General features: G+C 35.5%; 2 protein-coding genes across 3 annotated transcripts in view; one reads left to right on the forward strand and one right to left on the reverse strand.

Annotated features, from left to right (window-relative positions):
• The window catches only part of LOC115224863 (cytochrome P450 3A8), a 39,061-nt gene extending 27,010 nt beyond the window's left edge, over window positions 1-12,051 (forward strand). Inside the window, exons 7-14 of the mRNA XM_029795812.2 lie at window positions 851-999; window positions 1,728-1,861; window positions 4,797-4,917; window positions 7,525-7,682; window positions 7,944-8,032; window positions 8,912-9,049; window positions 10,076-10,238; window positions 11,688-12,051. Of these exons, the coding sequence (XP_029651672.1) occupies window positions 851-999; window positions 1,728-1,861; window positions 4,797-4,917; window positions 7,525-7,682; window positions 7,944-8,032; window positions 8,912-9,049; window positions 10,076-10,238; window positions 11,688-11,771 (1,036 nt within the window). The 3' untranslated portion in view covers window positions 11,772-12,051. The remainder of the gene's footprint in view (window positions 1-850; window positions 1,000-1,727; window positions 1,862-4,796; window positions 4,918-7,524; window positions 7,683-7,943; window positions 8,033-8,911; window positions 9,050-10,075; window positions 10,239-11,687) is intronic.
• A 3,609-nt stretch (window positions 12,052-15,660) lies between these two features.
• The window catches only part of LOC115224795, a 24,907-nt gene continuing 23,067 nt past the window's right edge, over window positions 15,661-17,500 (reverse strand). For both annotated transcript variants that reach the window (XM_029795717.2, XM_029795716.2), the window contains exon 4: window positions 15,661-16,162. In XM_029795717.2, the coding sequence (XP_029651577.1) occupies window positions 16,083-16,162 (80 nt within the window). In that variant the 3' untranslated portion in view covers window positions 15,661-16,082. The remainder of the gene's footprint in view (window positions 16,163-17,500) is intronic.

The raw sequence follows: 17,500 nt of genomic DNA on the forward strand, positions 1-17,500 counted from the left end.
GTACTTTTTGAGTGGGCTGCTTATGTGACACTGGCGTAGGCTACAGTTGTGATCTCACTTTATTTGCCACGTCTTCTCAGTCACAGCATGTCTCCAGACTATACATTCATAGGAGCACTCCGTTGGTTACGACAAAGGTCCTAGCTGATACAATCAATGGAACAGTTTGCTTGCGAAATTAACATGCAGGTGGCTGAGTACTCTGCAGACATAGTTCTCAGGGAGATTGAGCATGACACAGACTGTGACAAGGCTGGCCCTTTGAAATACAGGTACTACACATTTTTGCCAGCTGAGTGGACTGGAGCAACATGAAATAAAGTGATAAAGTGTCTTACACAAAGAACACAACACACCGCCGGGAATTGAGTTCACGACCTTACGATCATGAGACAAATGCCCCAACTACTAAACCATGCACCTGCACACATACACACATGCATGTGAGTTTTCATGTCTGTGTTTGTTCGCCCTCAAAAAGACTGACAGAATAAGTACGAAGCTTGAAAACAAAGAATAAGTCCTTGAGTCAATTCATTCGCCTAAAAATTCTTCAACACAGTTGCCCCAGCATGGCCACAGTCTAATGACTGAAACAAGTAAAAGATGAAAAAACATATTAAATTAATTAACTAATGTGGAGGCGCGTGGCTTAGTGGTTAGGGTGTCAAAACCATGGTTGTGAGATTGTGGTTTCGATTCCTCGACCGGACGACGCGTTGTGTTCTTGAGCAAAACACTTCATTTCACGTTGCTCCAGTTCACTCAGCTGGCGAAGATGAGAGTAATTTTTAAACCATGAAAGAAAAATTAACGTGTATTTACGTTCTTTTTTCTTTATTTATTCCAGGTTGTTCTCAGCTTACACCATAGATGTCATAGCAGCAACTGGATTCGGAATAATGGTGAACTCACAGAAAAACCCTGATGATCCACTGGTTAAAAAGGCCAAAGACATATTCAAATTTACTTTCTTTCAACCTCTTATCCTTTTAACAGGTTAGTACTGACATATATTTTTAAGAATATTCCTGGCTTGATAGCTAATTCTTTATTACTCATAAAGGGCTACACAGAATGGACAGTACACACATTGGGGACACAAAACATCACATTACATAAGTATGGATAAATGAATTATAAAAATGGTAGATGAAAGTGACGCCAACGGCCCCATCCGCTAGCATCACTTACCTGTCCTTCAGTTGTCAGTCCCAAAAAATACCCCTTGCTCAGTCCCAATACAATATATCTCCATCTCTATCCTTCTCTCGAACGTCTCTTCCAATTCTTTCACCGTCCCTTCATCCATTTTCACTTTAAGTATTTCCCAGTCCTCCCTTTTGTACCTTTCCATTACCTCATCTACTTGTTCCTTTGCAATTACTGTGTATCTACACCGTCCCTTATCACACCATTCGTAGTCTATCATTGTCTTTTTTATCTCCTCCTTCCCTGCAATACATACAATGTTGGGCCTAGGTTCTTTTTTTTGTCTGATAGCATTATCCAATATGCCTGACCTTCATCATACATAAAACAGCATGATGTAATATGAGATCTCTCTATTTCTAGCAGTTGGAGTGAAACAACATGGAGAAATGGAATAAATAGAGAAATTTGATCTCATTTTCCTTTCTCTTTTTATTTGAATTTCTTCCCTTATATTTCTGCCCTTATATTTGGTAAAAAAACAAATCACAATTGTATCAAATGTTCTATTCCAGTTGTTTTGCCATCTTCTGCAAAACTCATAGCAAAGCTCGGATTAACAAGATTCATTATTGGGAATCAAATCTTCTTCAGAAAGTTCTGCAAGAAACTAATCGAAGAACGAAAGAAAATTCAAATGGATAATGGCGTAAGTTTTTCTTTTATTATTTTACTTGTTTCAGTCAATGGACTGCGGCCATGTTGGAGCACCAACTGGAAGAATTTTAGTCGAATGAATTGATCCCAGTACTTTCCTTATTCTTAAATCTCACACTTATTTTATTGATTTCTTTAAATGAACCACTAAGTTATGGGGAACATAAACACACACATACCAGTTCCCAAGCAATGGTTGGGGACAAACATAAGCACACACACTAATATATGTATATGTATATATATATATATATATATATACAACAGGCTTCTTTCAGTTTCTGTCTACCAGATCCACTCACAAGGCTTTAGACAGCCAAAGGCTATAGTGGAAGACACTTGCCTAAGGTGCCACACACTGGTCCCGAACCCAGAACTATGTGGTTAAGAAGCAAGCTTCTCTCTTTTTCTCCCTCTCTCGTTCTATTATTCATAGGGCCTGCTGCCTGGTTTCTGTGGCGCTTAAGTTACTGAAACCACCTCAGCCCTGAGCGGGATTCCTGTCTGCTAGAAAATACGGTCAGCCGAATCTCTTTCAAATCACATCCTATTGTCATCATAAAAAAGGAATGAGAGAACAAAAGAATATAGGGATGAATACATAATTCTTTTATTCCTTCACTGGAGTAATTTCTTGTACTTTGGCTATCCTGGGGGCCAATCATACAAGTCCTAGTATTTAGATTAGTTGGGTAGTTAATCGATCTTTATGAAAGTGTCGTTACCTCTTGTTGTAAAAGGACATAAACCAACACAACACATTACAGCCTAGGCACAAGGAAATTATATGACCATAACTGGAATGAATTTCACCATGAAAAAAGGATGCAAATTCTGCCTCGAGGCCTAGAGTGCAGAGGGCCAGTTACCTGGTTACCATGGCATATAAATGACCGAGATCATAACACTGCTTCTGAACGGGTCACCAGTCTGTTGCAGGGTTACTCATTTACAGCTGAATGAACTGGAACAAAATGGAATGAAGTGCTGTTGGATCACCAAGAGCGATAAATTACAGGACCCGATATAAATGTAGAATATTCTTCAATACATTGTGACCGAAATGTTCAGAGAACCAAATTAATGTTTTGATGTTGACAAATTAACATGTTCAAAGCAGATAAATTTAGCATTATGAATTAGGAGGACAGATGTAAGTTTGAATGTTCATAGTAGTCAATAATACCAAAACGGTTTATTAATTTGTTTGAATGTACAAAGTTCACATGCTCTTTTAAGAATGATGTTAGTCTACACATTTATACATTTTTAATTAATATCAGAATCTGGTCCATAATTCAGAACAAATACCATCAAATTAAAGCTAGAGGTTGGGGCAGGTGTTTTTACCTGTCATGATCGCAAACCTTTCTCAACAGAAGAACATAAGGATAAGCGTTTTCCTCAAACTTCCATTTTATACACTTGAAAAGATGAAAAGGAAAAAGACAAGGGAGATAACCAATGTAATAATTTGACATGAATTACAAAAACACCTTTGTTTAATCACTGGTAAAAGTTTAAAATTATGAAGGTATTTTTTACTATTTTCATTTCTCCCTTGTTTTTTTTTCAGTATGACATGTCGACCACCACTAAAATTAATGAACTTTGTACATTCAAACAAATTAATAAACAGTTTTGATATTATTGACTACTATGAACATTCAAACTTACATCTGTCCTCCTAATTCATAATGCTAAATTTATCTGCTTTGAACATGTTAATTTGTCAACATTAAAACTTTTATAGATGTTTCTCTAATTCAAAACTTTAAACTTTTACCATTGATAAACAAGAAATATTGTTGAAACCAGTTTGGTATTATGTAAATAAATGTATTTTAAACATTTTCAAGTTTTTGAAATTTAGGTGCATTTTCAACAACACATTTTCCTATATTTTTTCCTCCTGAAAACTCCTTACAGCCTTGGCTTTGTTATCTCATTTTGTCTAATATATATATATATATATATATATTCTAATATATATATATATATATATCTGTAAATGTAATATGTGACAATTAATCAGTAGCTATGATAAAACTCCGAAACTCGGAGTTTTATCATGGCTACCGAATAATTGTCACGTATTATATTTACAGATAAATTCCTCCATTTACATAATATCGAGGTCTCTTTCATTCTTTTGTTGTCTTACCGTTTTTATCAATATATATGTATGCTAATACAAGACCCACATTAGACTCCTCACTTGTATCACTATCGAACCAAGAGTTTAACTACGGCCTGTCCATAGCACTTACTTAGCATTACCTGCCACTCTTTGGGTCTTCTAGATACCAATACCTCTCATATATATAAATACATATAAATATATATATATATTTATATATATATATATATATATATATATATATATATGTATGTGTGTGTGTATATGTATATATATATATATATATATATATGTATGTGTGTGTGTGTGTGTATATATATATATGTATGTATGTATATATATACATACGTGTACCGTTGGCGATTTTTTCCTCTGTCTTCCCTTCTCTGGATCTTTCCTTCTCCTATATTTCCGACGAAGATCTCCGCTCGAAACGTTAAACCCTCCTTGTTTCCTGAGCATCCAATAATACTATATTTGTTCCACATCCTCGCGTTGTTGTGTTTTCTTGTTTGGATTAACTATATATATATATATATATATATACACATGATGGACTTCCAGTTTCCATCTACATAATTCATTCATAAGGCATTGGTCAGCCCGGCACTGTTGTATGAGACATGCTGCGCAATGGGACTGAACCCAAAGTCAAGTGGTAACAACACCACAAGCATGATGAAGCTGATTAGATTACAGGTATTTAATTTTGTCCATGTGCATTAGTTTATTATTTTTTAATTTATTCACGAAGGTTAACCTTAAAATATTATAAAATATTTTGTAGATGCACAAAAACCTTTTAAATCTTATGATAAAGGCTCAACTGAAGGGTCATGAGACGTTGCCCCCAGAGGTAGAAAAGGAACTTCAATTGGAAAATATAACTGACTGGCGAACTAAAAGAGGTTTGTATGTAACTCACGTGCAGTTTCTCATTCAACATTATCGAAAACTGACCAGCTTTGTTGCAGTACTTATCCTATACATTTTAAATCTGATTTCTTTTTACCCACACACACACACGCGCGCGCGCATATACACAGCTCTGCTTGATCTCACAAAAAAGCTGTTCACGAAGCAAACTATAGTCACCCCAACCAGAAACAACATCTTAAACCTTTCGTTACTGTATTTCTGTTGAGATGCTCTGTGTTTCTTTCAATTACTTTAAATATAACAAAGAAGTTAGTAAAATAACTTAGTTATCATTAAGCTAGTGTAAGGAACATAAATTGTCACTAAGGTTTGGTGGAAAATTTTAACTCAAAATTTATGAAAACAAGACATTTGTACTCAGGGCCGGAGCTGTTTTCAGCCGGGTTGGTAACGAAAGGGTTAAACCTTTGCTTCACCAACAATGTGAAGATATTACCAACAGTCTTCTCAGACCACAACGCGATATTTACTCTTTACTCTCTTTTACTCTTTTACTTGTTTCAGTCATTTGACTGCGGCTATGCTGGAGCACCGCCTTTAATCGAGCAAATCGACCCCAGTACTTATTCTTTTGTAAGCTCAGTACTTATTCTATCGGTCTCTTTTGCCGAACCACTAAGTAACGGGGACATAAACACACCAGCATCGGTTGTCAAGCAATACTAGGGGGACAAACACAGACACACAAACACACACACGCATATATATATATATATACATATATACGACGGGCTTCTTTCAGTTTCCGTCTTCCAAATCCACTCACAAGGCTTTGGTCGGCCCGAGGCTATAGTAGAAGACTCTTGCCCAAGGTGCCACGCAGTGGGACTGAACCCGGAACCATGTGGCTGGTAAACAAGCTACTTACCACAGCACTCCTGCGCCTTTTGGTCAAAAACTAAATAAAATTGTATTTCACACAGATGAAACTCAAACCATATTCAGTCTGAATTTCTGCAATGCTAACTGGAAGTCAATTGTGAAGCAAATAATCCAGCCAAATTGGCTTAAAAGTCTCTCCATGCAAGCCATTGATATGTAACTAAGAGAATTCATGTCGATAATGTGAGTCACATGCATTAAATTTGTTCCAGAGAAGAGAGCCATTGCATACAAAAACATTATTCCCAAAACAGGAGAGTTATTACGAGACAGAGAATAAAGATCTCCATCTACTTAAATAAACAACTTAATGACAACAAGAAAACCCCTCCTCAAAAAGGAACTTTTAGAGATCAAAAATATACTTAGACTCTTGTGATGGAAAATGGTGTCATGGATGACAAAAATTTAAGAAGAGCTGTGTTAAAGACATGCAACAAACCTCTCATAAAACCACTACACATACACTTTCAGAGCTTCCTTGCATGTGGTAAACTTGTCAAACTGTTAAAAGAGAAGGTGCAAAATGCTGAGCGGTATTTCATCTGCCGCTACGTTCTGAGTTCAAATTCCGCCGAGGTCGACTTTGGCTTTCATCCTTTCGGGGTCGATAAATTAAGTACCAGTTACGCACTGGGGTCGATGTAATCGACTTAATACCTATGTCTGTCCTTGTTTGTCCCCTCTGTGTTTAGCTCCTTGTGGGTAATAAAGAAATAGTTATTTCGTCTGCCACTACGTTCTGAGTTCAAATTCCGCCGAGGTCGACTTTGCCTTTCATCATTTCGGGGTCGATAAATTAAGTACCAATTACGCACTGGGGTCGATATAATCGACTTAATACCTATGTCTGTCCTTGTTTGTCCCCTCTGTGTTTAGCCCCTTGTGGGTAATAAAGAAATAGGTATAATATGCCATTCATAAAGGAGGAAGCAACTACAGCCACCTTGAGCTGGTTTCATCTGCCATGCCTACCACCTCAATGGCTTCTTTATGTTGTTTGTGTACAAGACTCATTTTCAGCAGGAAATTACAAATAGGACAAAAACAGTACAAATATGATTTATAAATATTCTTTCTATAGCTATAAGGTTAATATACAATATTAAACATCCTCACATACTCTTTTAAGAATGATGTTAATCTACACATTTATACATTTTTAATTAATATCAGAATCTGGTCCATAATTCAGAACAAATACCATCAAAATAATTATTAGTTTAAATCCTGGCACAAATTCTAGACCACTTAACAAGACATACTAGGAGCCACACAGGTGTTCAACCATATCACTGCAATATTTGTATGACCTTGATTACCCAGAGCGACCATTTGGGAAGGCATTGGTTAATTCACACAAAGAACAAATATTCTTGTTTTATATATAAGAAAACATTTGCGAAGAGAGAGCGTTTTATTAAGCAAGCTTGGTGGTGGGCTTAAGTCAATTACATTGGCCCTTGTATTCAATTGGTACTTACTTTACTGATCCCGAAAGGATGAATGTCAAATTCAACTTCGGCGAAATTTAAACTCAGAACTTGAAGATAGACGAAATGGCGCCAAGCATTTTGCCTGGCGTGCTAACAATTTTGTCATTTTGCCACCTATGAGAATAACTAAAAACATAACAAGAACTTCTCTCAGAACACAAGATATCTAATCATAATATTTATATTGTTTTTCCATAGGAATTACCGACAATGAAATGTTGGCCCAATGTGTATTACTTTTCTTGGCTGGTTACGAAACTACCGCTTCTACTCTTACATTCTTTACACATTTGATGGCAATAAACCCTGAACAGCAAGAAAAATTGCACCAAGAGATTGTAGATGTTTTGGGGGAGGTAAGTATATTACAGCTATTTAGAGATTTCGTTGCTGATTTCATTCAGGATTTACGATTTTTGGCCAAGGTGATAATAAAAAAAGGTTTAGTAATTGTCCTCAAAGGTTGTCTGGGCAAGTGAAGACCTTGATGATGCCAAACAGGTATACTTCATCGTTGAGAGGGTGGCAAAACAAAATTGCTTCTGCGGAGCCCTAATAAAACTGGAACAATGAGATTATTAAGACTGTTATAATTATTTCCTTATTTTCTTTTCTAGGATCTTCCTACTTATGACAGTGTTCAGAAATTACCTTACCTCAACATGTGCATGGATGAGACACTCAGATTGTATCCCATTCTAAATGCGTACGTTTCCTTTGCTTTTGTTTCAGTTAGTAAAATAAACAGATGGGTAGAACAGAAAAAATTGCCTGGGCTTATATACATATATAGGTGCAAGAGTGGCTGTGTGGTAAGAAGCTTGCTTATCAGCCACATGGCTCCAGGTTCAGTCCAACTACGTGGTACCTTGGGCGAGTGTCTTCTACTATAGCCTCGGGCTGACCAAAACCTTGTGAGTGGATTTGGTAGATGGAAATTGAAAGAAGCCTGTCGTATACATATATATATATATATATATATATATATATATATATATACGTGTGTGTGTGTGGTGTACATATATATTTGTGTGTCTGTGTTTATCCCCCCACTATTGCTTGACAACTGATGTTGGTGTGTTTATGTCCCCGTAACTTAGTGGGTCAGTAAAAGAGACCATTAGAATAAATACTAGGCTTACAAAGAATAAGTCCTGGGATTGATTTGTTCGACAAAAGGCGGTGCTTCAGCATGGCCACAGTCAAATGACTGAAACAAATAAAGGAATAAAAGAATATATATATATATACTATGAAGTATATTTGCCACTTAAATGTGGCTAACCCATAAGGGTGGATGCTACTGTAGTTTGTAGCCCCAGGAGGACACATTTAATTTGCAGCTACTGTTTATACTTCACTCAGAGATTTATTATTGCTATATATACATATATATTTATATATACACACACACATAAAAGTGTTTGAGTTTATGTGTATGTATGTGTACATATGCTTATGTATGCATATGTATGTGTGCATACATAGATGCCTGCATGCATGCAAGTGATAGTGATTGACAAATGCAAAATGACATTTGTTTATTTTTGCTCATTTACTCTATATCTATAAACTGCTGTTTCAGATTGGATCGTCAGTGCAATAAGGCGTGCACGATAAAAGGTGTGAAGATTCCTGAAAAACTGACTGTCAGAATCGCCGTGGATGCTCTACATTACAATCCAAAATACTGGCCAGAACCAGAAAAATTCATTCCAGAAAGGTTAGCAATATAAATTATGATTTCATTCATAGACTGCTGCAGATGCGTTCATGAGATTTAGAGCTTCTATTCACAAACACCAGTTTCGTGTTTTATCTTCTGATCTACCTTTACATCACATCCTCATCTTACAAAATATTGATCTCGAATTTTGGCACAAGACCGACAAGTCCCAGGAAAGGCCTAAGTCAATTGCATTGACCCCCACTCCTCAACTGGTACTTTTTTTATCGACCCAAAAAGGATGAAAAGCAAAGTCAAGCTTGGCAAACTCTGAATGTAAAAACAGATGAAATGCCTCGAAGCATTTTTCCCAGCAGGCTAATGATTCAGTGGGCAATGGCCCAGTGGTTAGGGCAGCGGACTCGCGGTCATAGGACCTCGGTTTCGATTCCCAGACTGAGCGTTGTGAGTGTTTATTGAGCGAAAACACCTAAAAGGTCCACGAATCTCCAGCAGTGGGTGGTGATCCCTGCTGTACTCTTTCACCACTCTTTCTTCTGTTGGCCTGCTCGCTTAGCCAGCAGGGTGGCATCATTCAAAGGCTAAAACAATGCGAACGCATTGTGACCAGCAATGTGTAACTACATCTTATTTCTTTACTGCCCACAAGGGGCTAAACACAGAGAAGATAAACAAGGACAGACAAACGGATTAAGTCGATTATATCGACCCACTGCGTAACTGGTACTTATTTAATCTACCCAGAAAGGATGAAAGACAAAGTCGACCTCGGCGGAATTTGAACACATAACGTAGCGGCAGACGAAATACCGCTAAGCATTTCGCCCGGCGTGCTAACGATTCTGCCAGCTCGCCGCCTTCATTGTGTAACTACATCTGATGGACTGGTCGGTCACGTGATATATATATAATACACGCGTATATGGACACCAGTAAAAAGAAGCGGGGTAGGTCAAAAAGCTTTTGACCATGGAGTTGGTTTGATTAGAGGAGATCCGTGTCTAAACCACCACAACATCAACAATATATGGTTATTTATACAGGTACTTTTGTCATTTACAGATTTAGCGAAGAAGCGAAATCTAAACAGGTGCCGTTTACCTACTTACCATTTGGTGGAGGACCAAGAGTGTGTCTTGGAATGAGACTGGCCAAGCTGGAGTTCAAGATAGCAGCTGTTGAAATGATTCGGAATTTCAAAGTTCTTCGAACTGAAAAAACCGAAGTAAGTTGTCTTGATTCTTTTGTAAACTTTGAAATATATATCAAATTTATGGGTATATATTTCAAATATGTAAATATATTCTTTTTCTTGCTTTTATTTTGTAACGAGGTAATTTCCTCTCAAGCTGTTTAGTCTGAAACATAGGTTCAATTCCCAGTCGAGACTTTATCTTTTATGCTTTTATCTTTTACTTGTTTCTGTCATTGGACAGTGGCCATGCTAGAGCAACACATGGAAGGATTTTCTCAAACAAATCAACCTCAGCACTTATTTCAATGTCTGGCATTCTATCGGTCTCCTTTCCACTCTGCTGTATCACGGGAACATAAACAAACCAACACCGGTCATCAAGCGATGGTGGGGCAACAAATACAAACACACTCATCATTAAAATGACTGTTCCGCAATGTAACTTTCTGTTTTGTAGAGAGAAAACAGCCAGACGGAGGAAATATCTTCATTTATAAAGAAGATCAAAAATCAAATTGCAGAAGACAAAAAGAGAAACGAACACACAATCCAGTGAGAATTATGTTTAAAAAAAAAAACTGTTAACAGTTATTTTAAATACTTTTCTCACTGGATTGTTGTCATCTGCAATTTAATTCTTGATCTTCTATATAAATGAAGATATTTCCTACGTCTGGCTGTTTTTCTCTCAACAAAACAGTAAGTTACATTGCAGATCATTCATTTTAACAAGTTGTATTTATTTATTTATCACCCGATGAGATACATCTGCACTATCAGATGCTCCTGAACCAGTAGTTGAGGGTCCCGCCCAAGAGGAATCAATGCTAGATGTGTCGAAACAATTGTCGTGATTAATAATAAGTTCTCATATATTCCATCATTTGTCTTTCATTTGTTTTATATATATATATATATATATATATATATATATATATATATATATATATATATATATATATATACCCATGTTTTGTATGCTATTAAGGATCTCATTTTGTTAAATGAATAAATAATCCAACAATCTAATATCTGAAAGTTGATGAACAAACTAAATTTGTTTCTCCATTTTCATATTTGTATTATATATATATAATATATATATATATGTATATATATATATATATATATATATAATATATATGAATTATATTAAATTAGAGATAAGTTTGGATTTACTCCCTAATATTATTACATATATATATATATATATATATACATATAGAATAATTATTTAAATACTTTATATTTTACTTTATACCAATTATATACGTTTTTATTATTTTTTGCAATTTACTTAATCATTATTTTAATTTTAATATTTCTATCATATGTAATTTTCTAGGTGGTGTAATTTAATTGTTCATTTTGAATTGATAAAGGGTCGTTTTTTTTCTAATTTATATATATATATATATATATTAATATATTTTTGTATGTTTGTCATATGATTTAATAACACCAATTTCTCTATTCCAGGATCCTCTTCAATTAGACGATACCTTATTACTGGCTTCCAGAAACGGAGTCTGGGTAAAGTTTGAACGAAGATCTAAAAAATAACTTGAAGTACTGCACTATTAAATTGGACTTTTGTGAAATTATGTACGATATAACCATTGATTAAAAAAGTAAAGTTATACAAAACAAAAATTGTTATTATAAAACTCGAAAATATGAAGATAATTTTTTAATAAATGCTTCCCTTTCATCTATCTAACATCTTTTTTGGTATATATTTTATTGGACATTAAAAATAAATCTCATATAGATTTTATCAGAGAGCTACAATTCTACAGTTGACATTAGAAATGTGAATAAAGTTGTATTTTTATTAGTCGTTCTTAGCATTTTTGTTTCAAGTCTTTTACTATTTTCTTCTTGTCTTCCTTATATTTTCTACTTCACACATCATTTCTCATCATCTCTCTCGTGCACACACATATAAACACTCTCCCAATCTGTCTGTCTCTCAAAAGAATAACGAAAAATATGAGATTGCCTTCTTTACAGAAATCGAAGAAATGACACAAACATTACAAAGTTTTCAAGTTTCTAATATCTGTCTTAATTCTCAAAATGAAATGTTCACAAATGTCTCCACATGAGCAGATGCATATTATCCAACTGAAAAGTGCAGCCTTTGTATCTACTTTGGTCCAATTTCTGATTTATAGTTTATATTTGCATTAGGAAATATTTTTCTTCTGGTCTGTATAGTGATATGTTTAACATTGCATACATTGACATGCATCACACTAGTTACAAACATCTAAGTAAAGTTTTTATCGTGAGTTGTTTTATTCGAAGTTTACCTTTGTCTACATTCGTTCTAAGTTCTTCAGTGATTGGTTTGCTTTGAAAAAATATTCTATTGGTTATTTAGTTATTTTAATTAATTAGTTTATCTGATAATGTACAAGTCTGATAGGACTACTTTAAAAATATTCTGATGATACAGATTATATTTCGCTGTGAAATGTACTGTCTCAGTCTTAGGTTCCTCTTTCTATAGCATTTTGTTTAATAAGCAGGAATAGATATCTTTGTCTAAGAAGATATCATTTGAATTCCATAAATCATTCTTCATTGCAAATTGTAGTCTCAACAACAATACATATTTTTCCTGGCTAGAGTGTACTGAATGTGTATATTCTATGTGCTGGGTGACACAAGTTAAACGATTAGATACTGATGTATTTCTGGGTCTTTATATGTACAATGACAATTTTGTAGTACATGTTACCTTTGTAAATTTCGTGGTTTGGTGTAAATTATTCAGCACAATGCTGAAATTTTCTAAAGTGTTTACAGAATTTGTTCAAGAGTCATCTTCAAAAACCTCTAAAATGAGTACCACAGTTTTCTAATATTTTCGGCAGCAATTTTGTTTTTAAGTATCCCATTCTTTGCATATACTGGAGCAAAACTAGTTTCCATTGTTGTACCTCCAATTTGTAGATAATGTTTACTATTGGAAAAGAATGCATTATTTTCAAGAATAAGACTGTCTATTATGAAGTCTATCAAGTATTCACTGGAAATCATCTCATTAGTCATTGTTCCAACATTTGATTGATATTATTCCTAAAACATCTAGAATATTTTGTCTTGAGACTTACTACATCAAAACCAAAATTTACAAGTCCAGGCCAAAACCAATTTTATATGAATTCGACATTACATTCAGTAACGAGGTTCCTAATTAATAAATATTCTGCTGTTCTTAAATTTATTATAAAATAATCATCATGTATTAACAGGTATGGCTGCATGATAAGAAGCTTGTTTCCCAACCACATGTTTCTAGGTCCAGTCATATTGTGTGTCACCTTAGGCATCTTCTACTATGGCCTCAGGCCAACCAATGACTTGTGATGACAAAAGACTGAGATGCCTGATGTTTTCCTGTACTCAAATATATATATATATTAAAAATATTTTGAAAAGATAAATACATATACAGGTTGACTTACACATTATAAAACAAAGTCATAAATTGAGTTAAGAGTCTATAAGATAAAAAGTTTGGGTGTTACTAATCCAGCTAATAATCCTATAGCTGTTTCAGGGGGTCCAGTTGTCCAGTCATAAAAAAGATATTCACATCCATTTTTGGACATTACACCCTTCATCAGGGAAAATATATCTCTAAAAAGGCTCACATATACTATGTTTTTGAGTGATTGGAGGAGATACAATGCATGATAAGATCAGGCTACTGATGGCTCTATAGGTAGAGGATAAAAGGAGGGAAGTATTGATTTATTTTTCAGCAAATGTTTCAATTGGTGTGAAGGCTGGTTCTTAACTATCCAGAATTGTAATGTATAAATGCTGAGTAAAAACTATGTTTGCAAGAGTAGACAGTGTTGGAGATCCTATTTAATATCGAGTTGTGTAGACAGAGAATAATTAATGACTCTTTTAAGCACAACTTGCATTTGTCTATCTTTGTATTACAAGGGGGAGCTTCTTTTATTATGGACCAAGCCAGTGTCTATTGTATATTTTGTGATTTAAGATCATGTATGTGTGTGGCTAATGACATTGAAAATTTATATTTTATCTTAATGATAAAATGTAAGTGAGCTCTATATTGGCGTTTAAAATCTATCATGCTACCTATGTAGGTCTTTGCTTGATGTTTATCTGATGTTTTTAAATGACATTTATAAACTACATTTTTATGCAGACAGAAGCCCCTAAGCAGGCATGCATTAGGTACACAACAATTACAGGTTTTCCTTTTAGTTCTACCATTTATATTGTGTTATTGCCATTTTTGGACTATGGGGTACTGTACAAGGATCTGGATGTGTACTAATCTGAAGCTGAACTTTACATCTATTAATAGAGGTTATTATAGTTCCTAAATTTGGTGTGGTGGATTAAGACAATTTGACTGATTTCATCTCAATGTAAATCATCTGACCCCATCAGATTGTACTGTCCCTTCTTTTTGACCCCTAGAGGGTAATAAAAAAATTAGTACATGTGAGCCTTTTTAGAAATATATTTTCCTTGATGATAGATGTGGTATCCAAAAATGGATGTAAATATCTTTTTTTAAGACTGGACAATTGGACCACCAGAAATGGCCACAGAATTAATAACTGGATAAGTAACACCAAAACTTTTTATCTTATAGACACTTAACTATTTATATGGCTTCATTTTATAATCTGTAAGTCAACCTGTATTCTCTTTACTCTTTTATTTGTTTCAGTCATTTGATTGCGGCCATGCTGGAGCACCGCCTTTAGTTGAGCAAATCGACCCCGGGACTTATTCTTTGTAAGCCCAGTACTTATTCTATTGTGACGGGGACATAAACACATCAGCATCAGTTGTCAAGCAATGCTAGGACAAACACAGACACACAAACACACACACACACACACACATATATATATTTACATATATACGACAGGCTTCTTTCAGTTTCCGTCTACCAAATCCACTCACAAGGCATTGGTCGGCCCAGGGCTATAGCAGAAGACACTTGCCCAAGATGCCATGCAGTAGGACTGAACCCGGAACCATGTGGTTGGTTAGCAAGCTACTTACCACACAGCCACTCCTGCGCCTATATGTATTTACCTTTTCAATATATTTTTAAAGTATGTATATCTACATATTTATATATTTTTCTATGTATATTTTTGTATGTTTGATGTATTGAATATACTTTTGGAAAAATTCATGCAAGTTGGGTGATGGACTGAGTAAATATAAATGTAGATGTGAATTTCATTTGCTTAAATTTGATTCTTATTTCTACATTATATTTTAGAGAAGAAATATGTATACACATAAATAAGATAAGCATTTGATGTCTAAAAACGTTAAAAAAATCAGATGGGATAATCATGACAGGAACTCACTTTGTTCAATCATAATGGTGCTCACTCAGAGATGACTGGGGTTTTAAAAACAACAACAACAAACATATATTTAGTTTTTTCCAATTTAATCCAGAGATTAAAGAGAATTACCGAAAAAAAAAAGTTTGTTTAAAAATAAAATATTTTCGATATTTCGGACATTTGTTCCTTTAGCATTCAAATTACTGTTTTAAATTAATCATGCATTATCTCATAGCTTTGACATTTTCATCCAGTGATTGCATAGCTTCAGAATGGCATTATAGGGTAAGTGTGAGAGACAGGATCTGGCTGGTTTTAATATAAAACAGGTAGAATATTCAGGTCATATAAGGCTGATTTGAATGCTAAAGGTTTAATGATGGAGAAGATGGTTGTTTACAATATTACTGTTTAGTTTTTTGTTTGGGCCTTACAAATATTTTAAGTAAAAAAAAAAAAAAGGCAAAAACTGTGAAAAAGAAAAAAAAAATTGAAATTCAGGTTTTCAAAAAATCTCAGCAGCATTCACAAAAAGGGCCAGTAGAAGTAAAGAAAAGCTGAATGTAATTCGAGTCCCAAAATCACCTGTAAAAGATAAAAAAAAAAACAAAATTAAATTAACATTTCAGCATTCAGATTATGGTGCTACTTTGGCATGTGATCCACAATTTAAAGGGAGATTACTTTGGGTTACTTTTTAGTTTGCTTTTCAATTTCTAAAATCCCTTAAGATGTTAGCTAAAAAAATTTTACAATGAGAACAATGTAGTTGACAGGGCTATTAGAGAAAAGAAACAAACAGGCTTGGAAGGACTGGAAGAAAGGTGGTAGCAAGCTGTGTGAAAAAGTGTCACACCCTAGCAGTTGAAGGAATCTGTGGAAGAGGTAGACCCAAGGAGACATGGGATGAGGTGGTGAAGCACGACCTTCAAACATTGGGCCTCACCGAGGCAATGACTAGTGACTGAGACCTTTGGAAATATGCTGTGCTTGAGAAGACCCAGCAAGCCAAGTGAGACCATAACCCATGACCTATGCCAGTGGTGTAACCAGCCTACTTATGTGCACCTTTCTTTTGTTGGACACTGAACTTTGCTTGTGAAAACCTGTTGAGCCAAGCGAAATCACAGTCAAAATCAAATTCGCAGACATGGCTGATGACAGCAGACAGCACTGCATGACTGGCACTTGTGCCAGTGGAACGTTAAAAGCACCATCCGAGCATGATTGTTGCCAGGGTCGCTGGCTAGCTCCCGTGCCGGTGGCACATAAAAAGCACCATCCGAGCATGATTGTTACCAGTATCACCTTACTAGCACTTGTGTTGGTGGCACGTGAAAAACAACATTCAAGCGAGATTGTTACCAGTGCCACTGGACTGGCTCCTGTGCAGGTGGCACATAAAAACACCATTTGAGCGTGGCCGTTGCCAATACCGCCTGACTAGCCCTTGTGCCGGTGACACGTAAAAGCATCCACTACACTCTCGGAGTGGTTGGCATTAGGAAGAGCATCTAGCTGTAGAAACTCTGCCAGATCAAATTGGAGCCTGGTGCAGCCATCTGGCTTGCCAGTCCTCAGTCAAACCGTCCAACCCATGCCAGCATGGAAAGCTGATACTCTTTTACTCTTTTACTTGTTTCAGTCATTTGACTGCGGCCATGCTGGAGCACCGCCTTTAATCAAGCAAATCGACCCCAGGACTTATTCCTTTGTAAGCCCAGTACTTATTCTATCGGTCTCTTTTGCCAAACCGCTAAGTAACGGGGACATAAACACACCAGCATCGGTTGTCAAGCAATGCTAGGGGGACAAACACAGACACACAAATACACACATGCATATATATATATACATATATACGACGGGCTTCTTTCAGTTTCCATCTACAAAATCCACTCACATGGCTTTGGTCGGCCCGAG

Source organism: Octopus sinensis, linkage group LG26, assembly GCF_006345805.1.
Source record: "Octopus sinensis linkage group LG26, ASM634580v1, whole genome shotgun sequence".
NCBI classification, from domain to species: domain Eukaryota; kingdom Metazoa; phylum Mollusca; class Cephalopoda; order Octopoda; family Octopodidae; genus Octopus; species Octopus sinensis.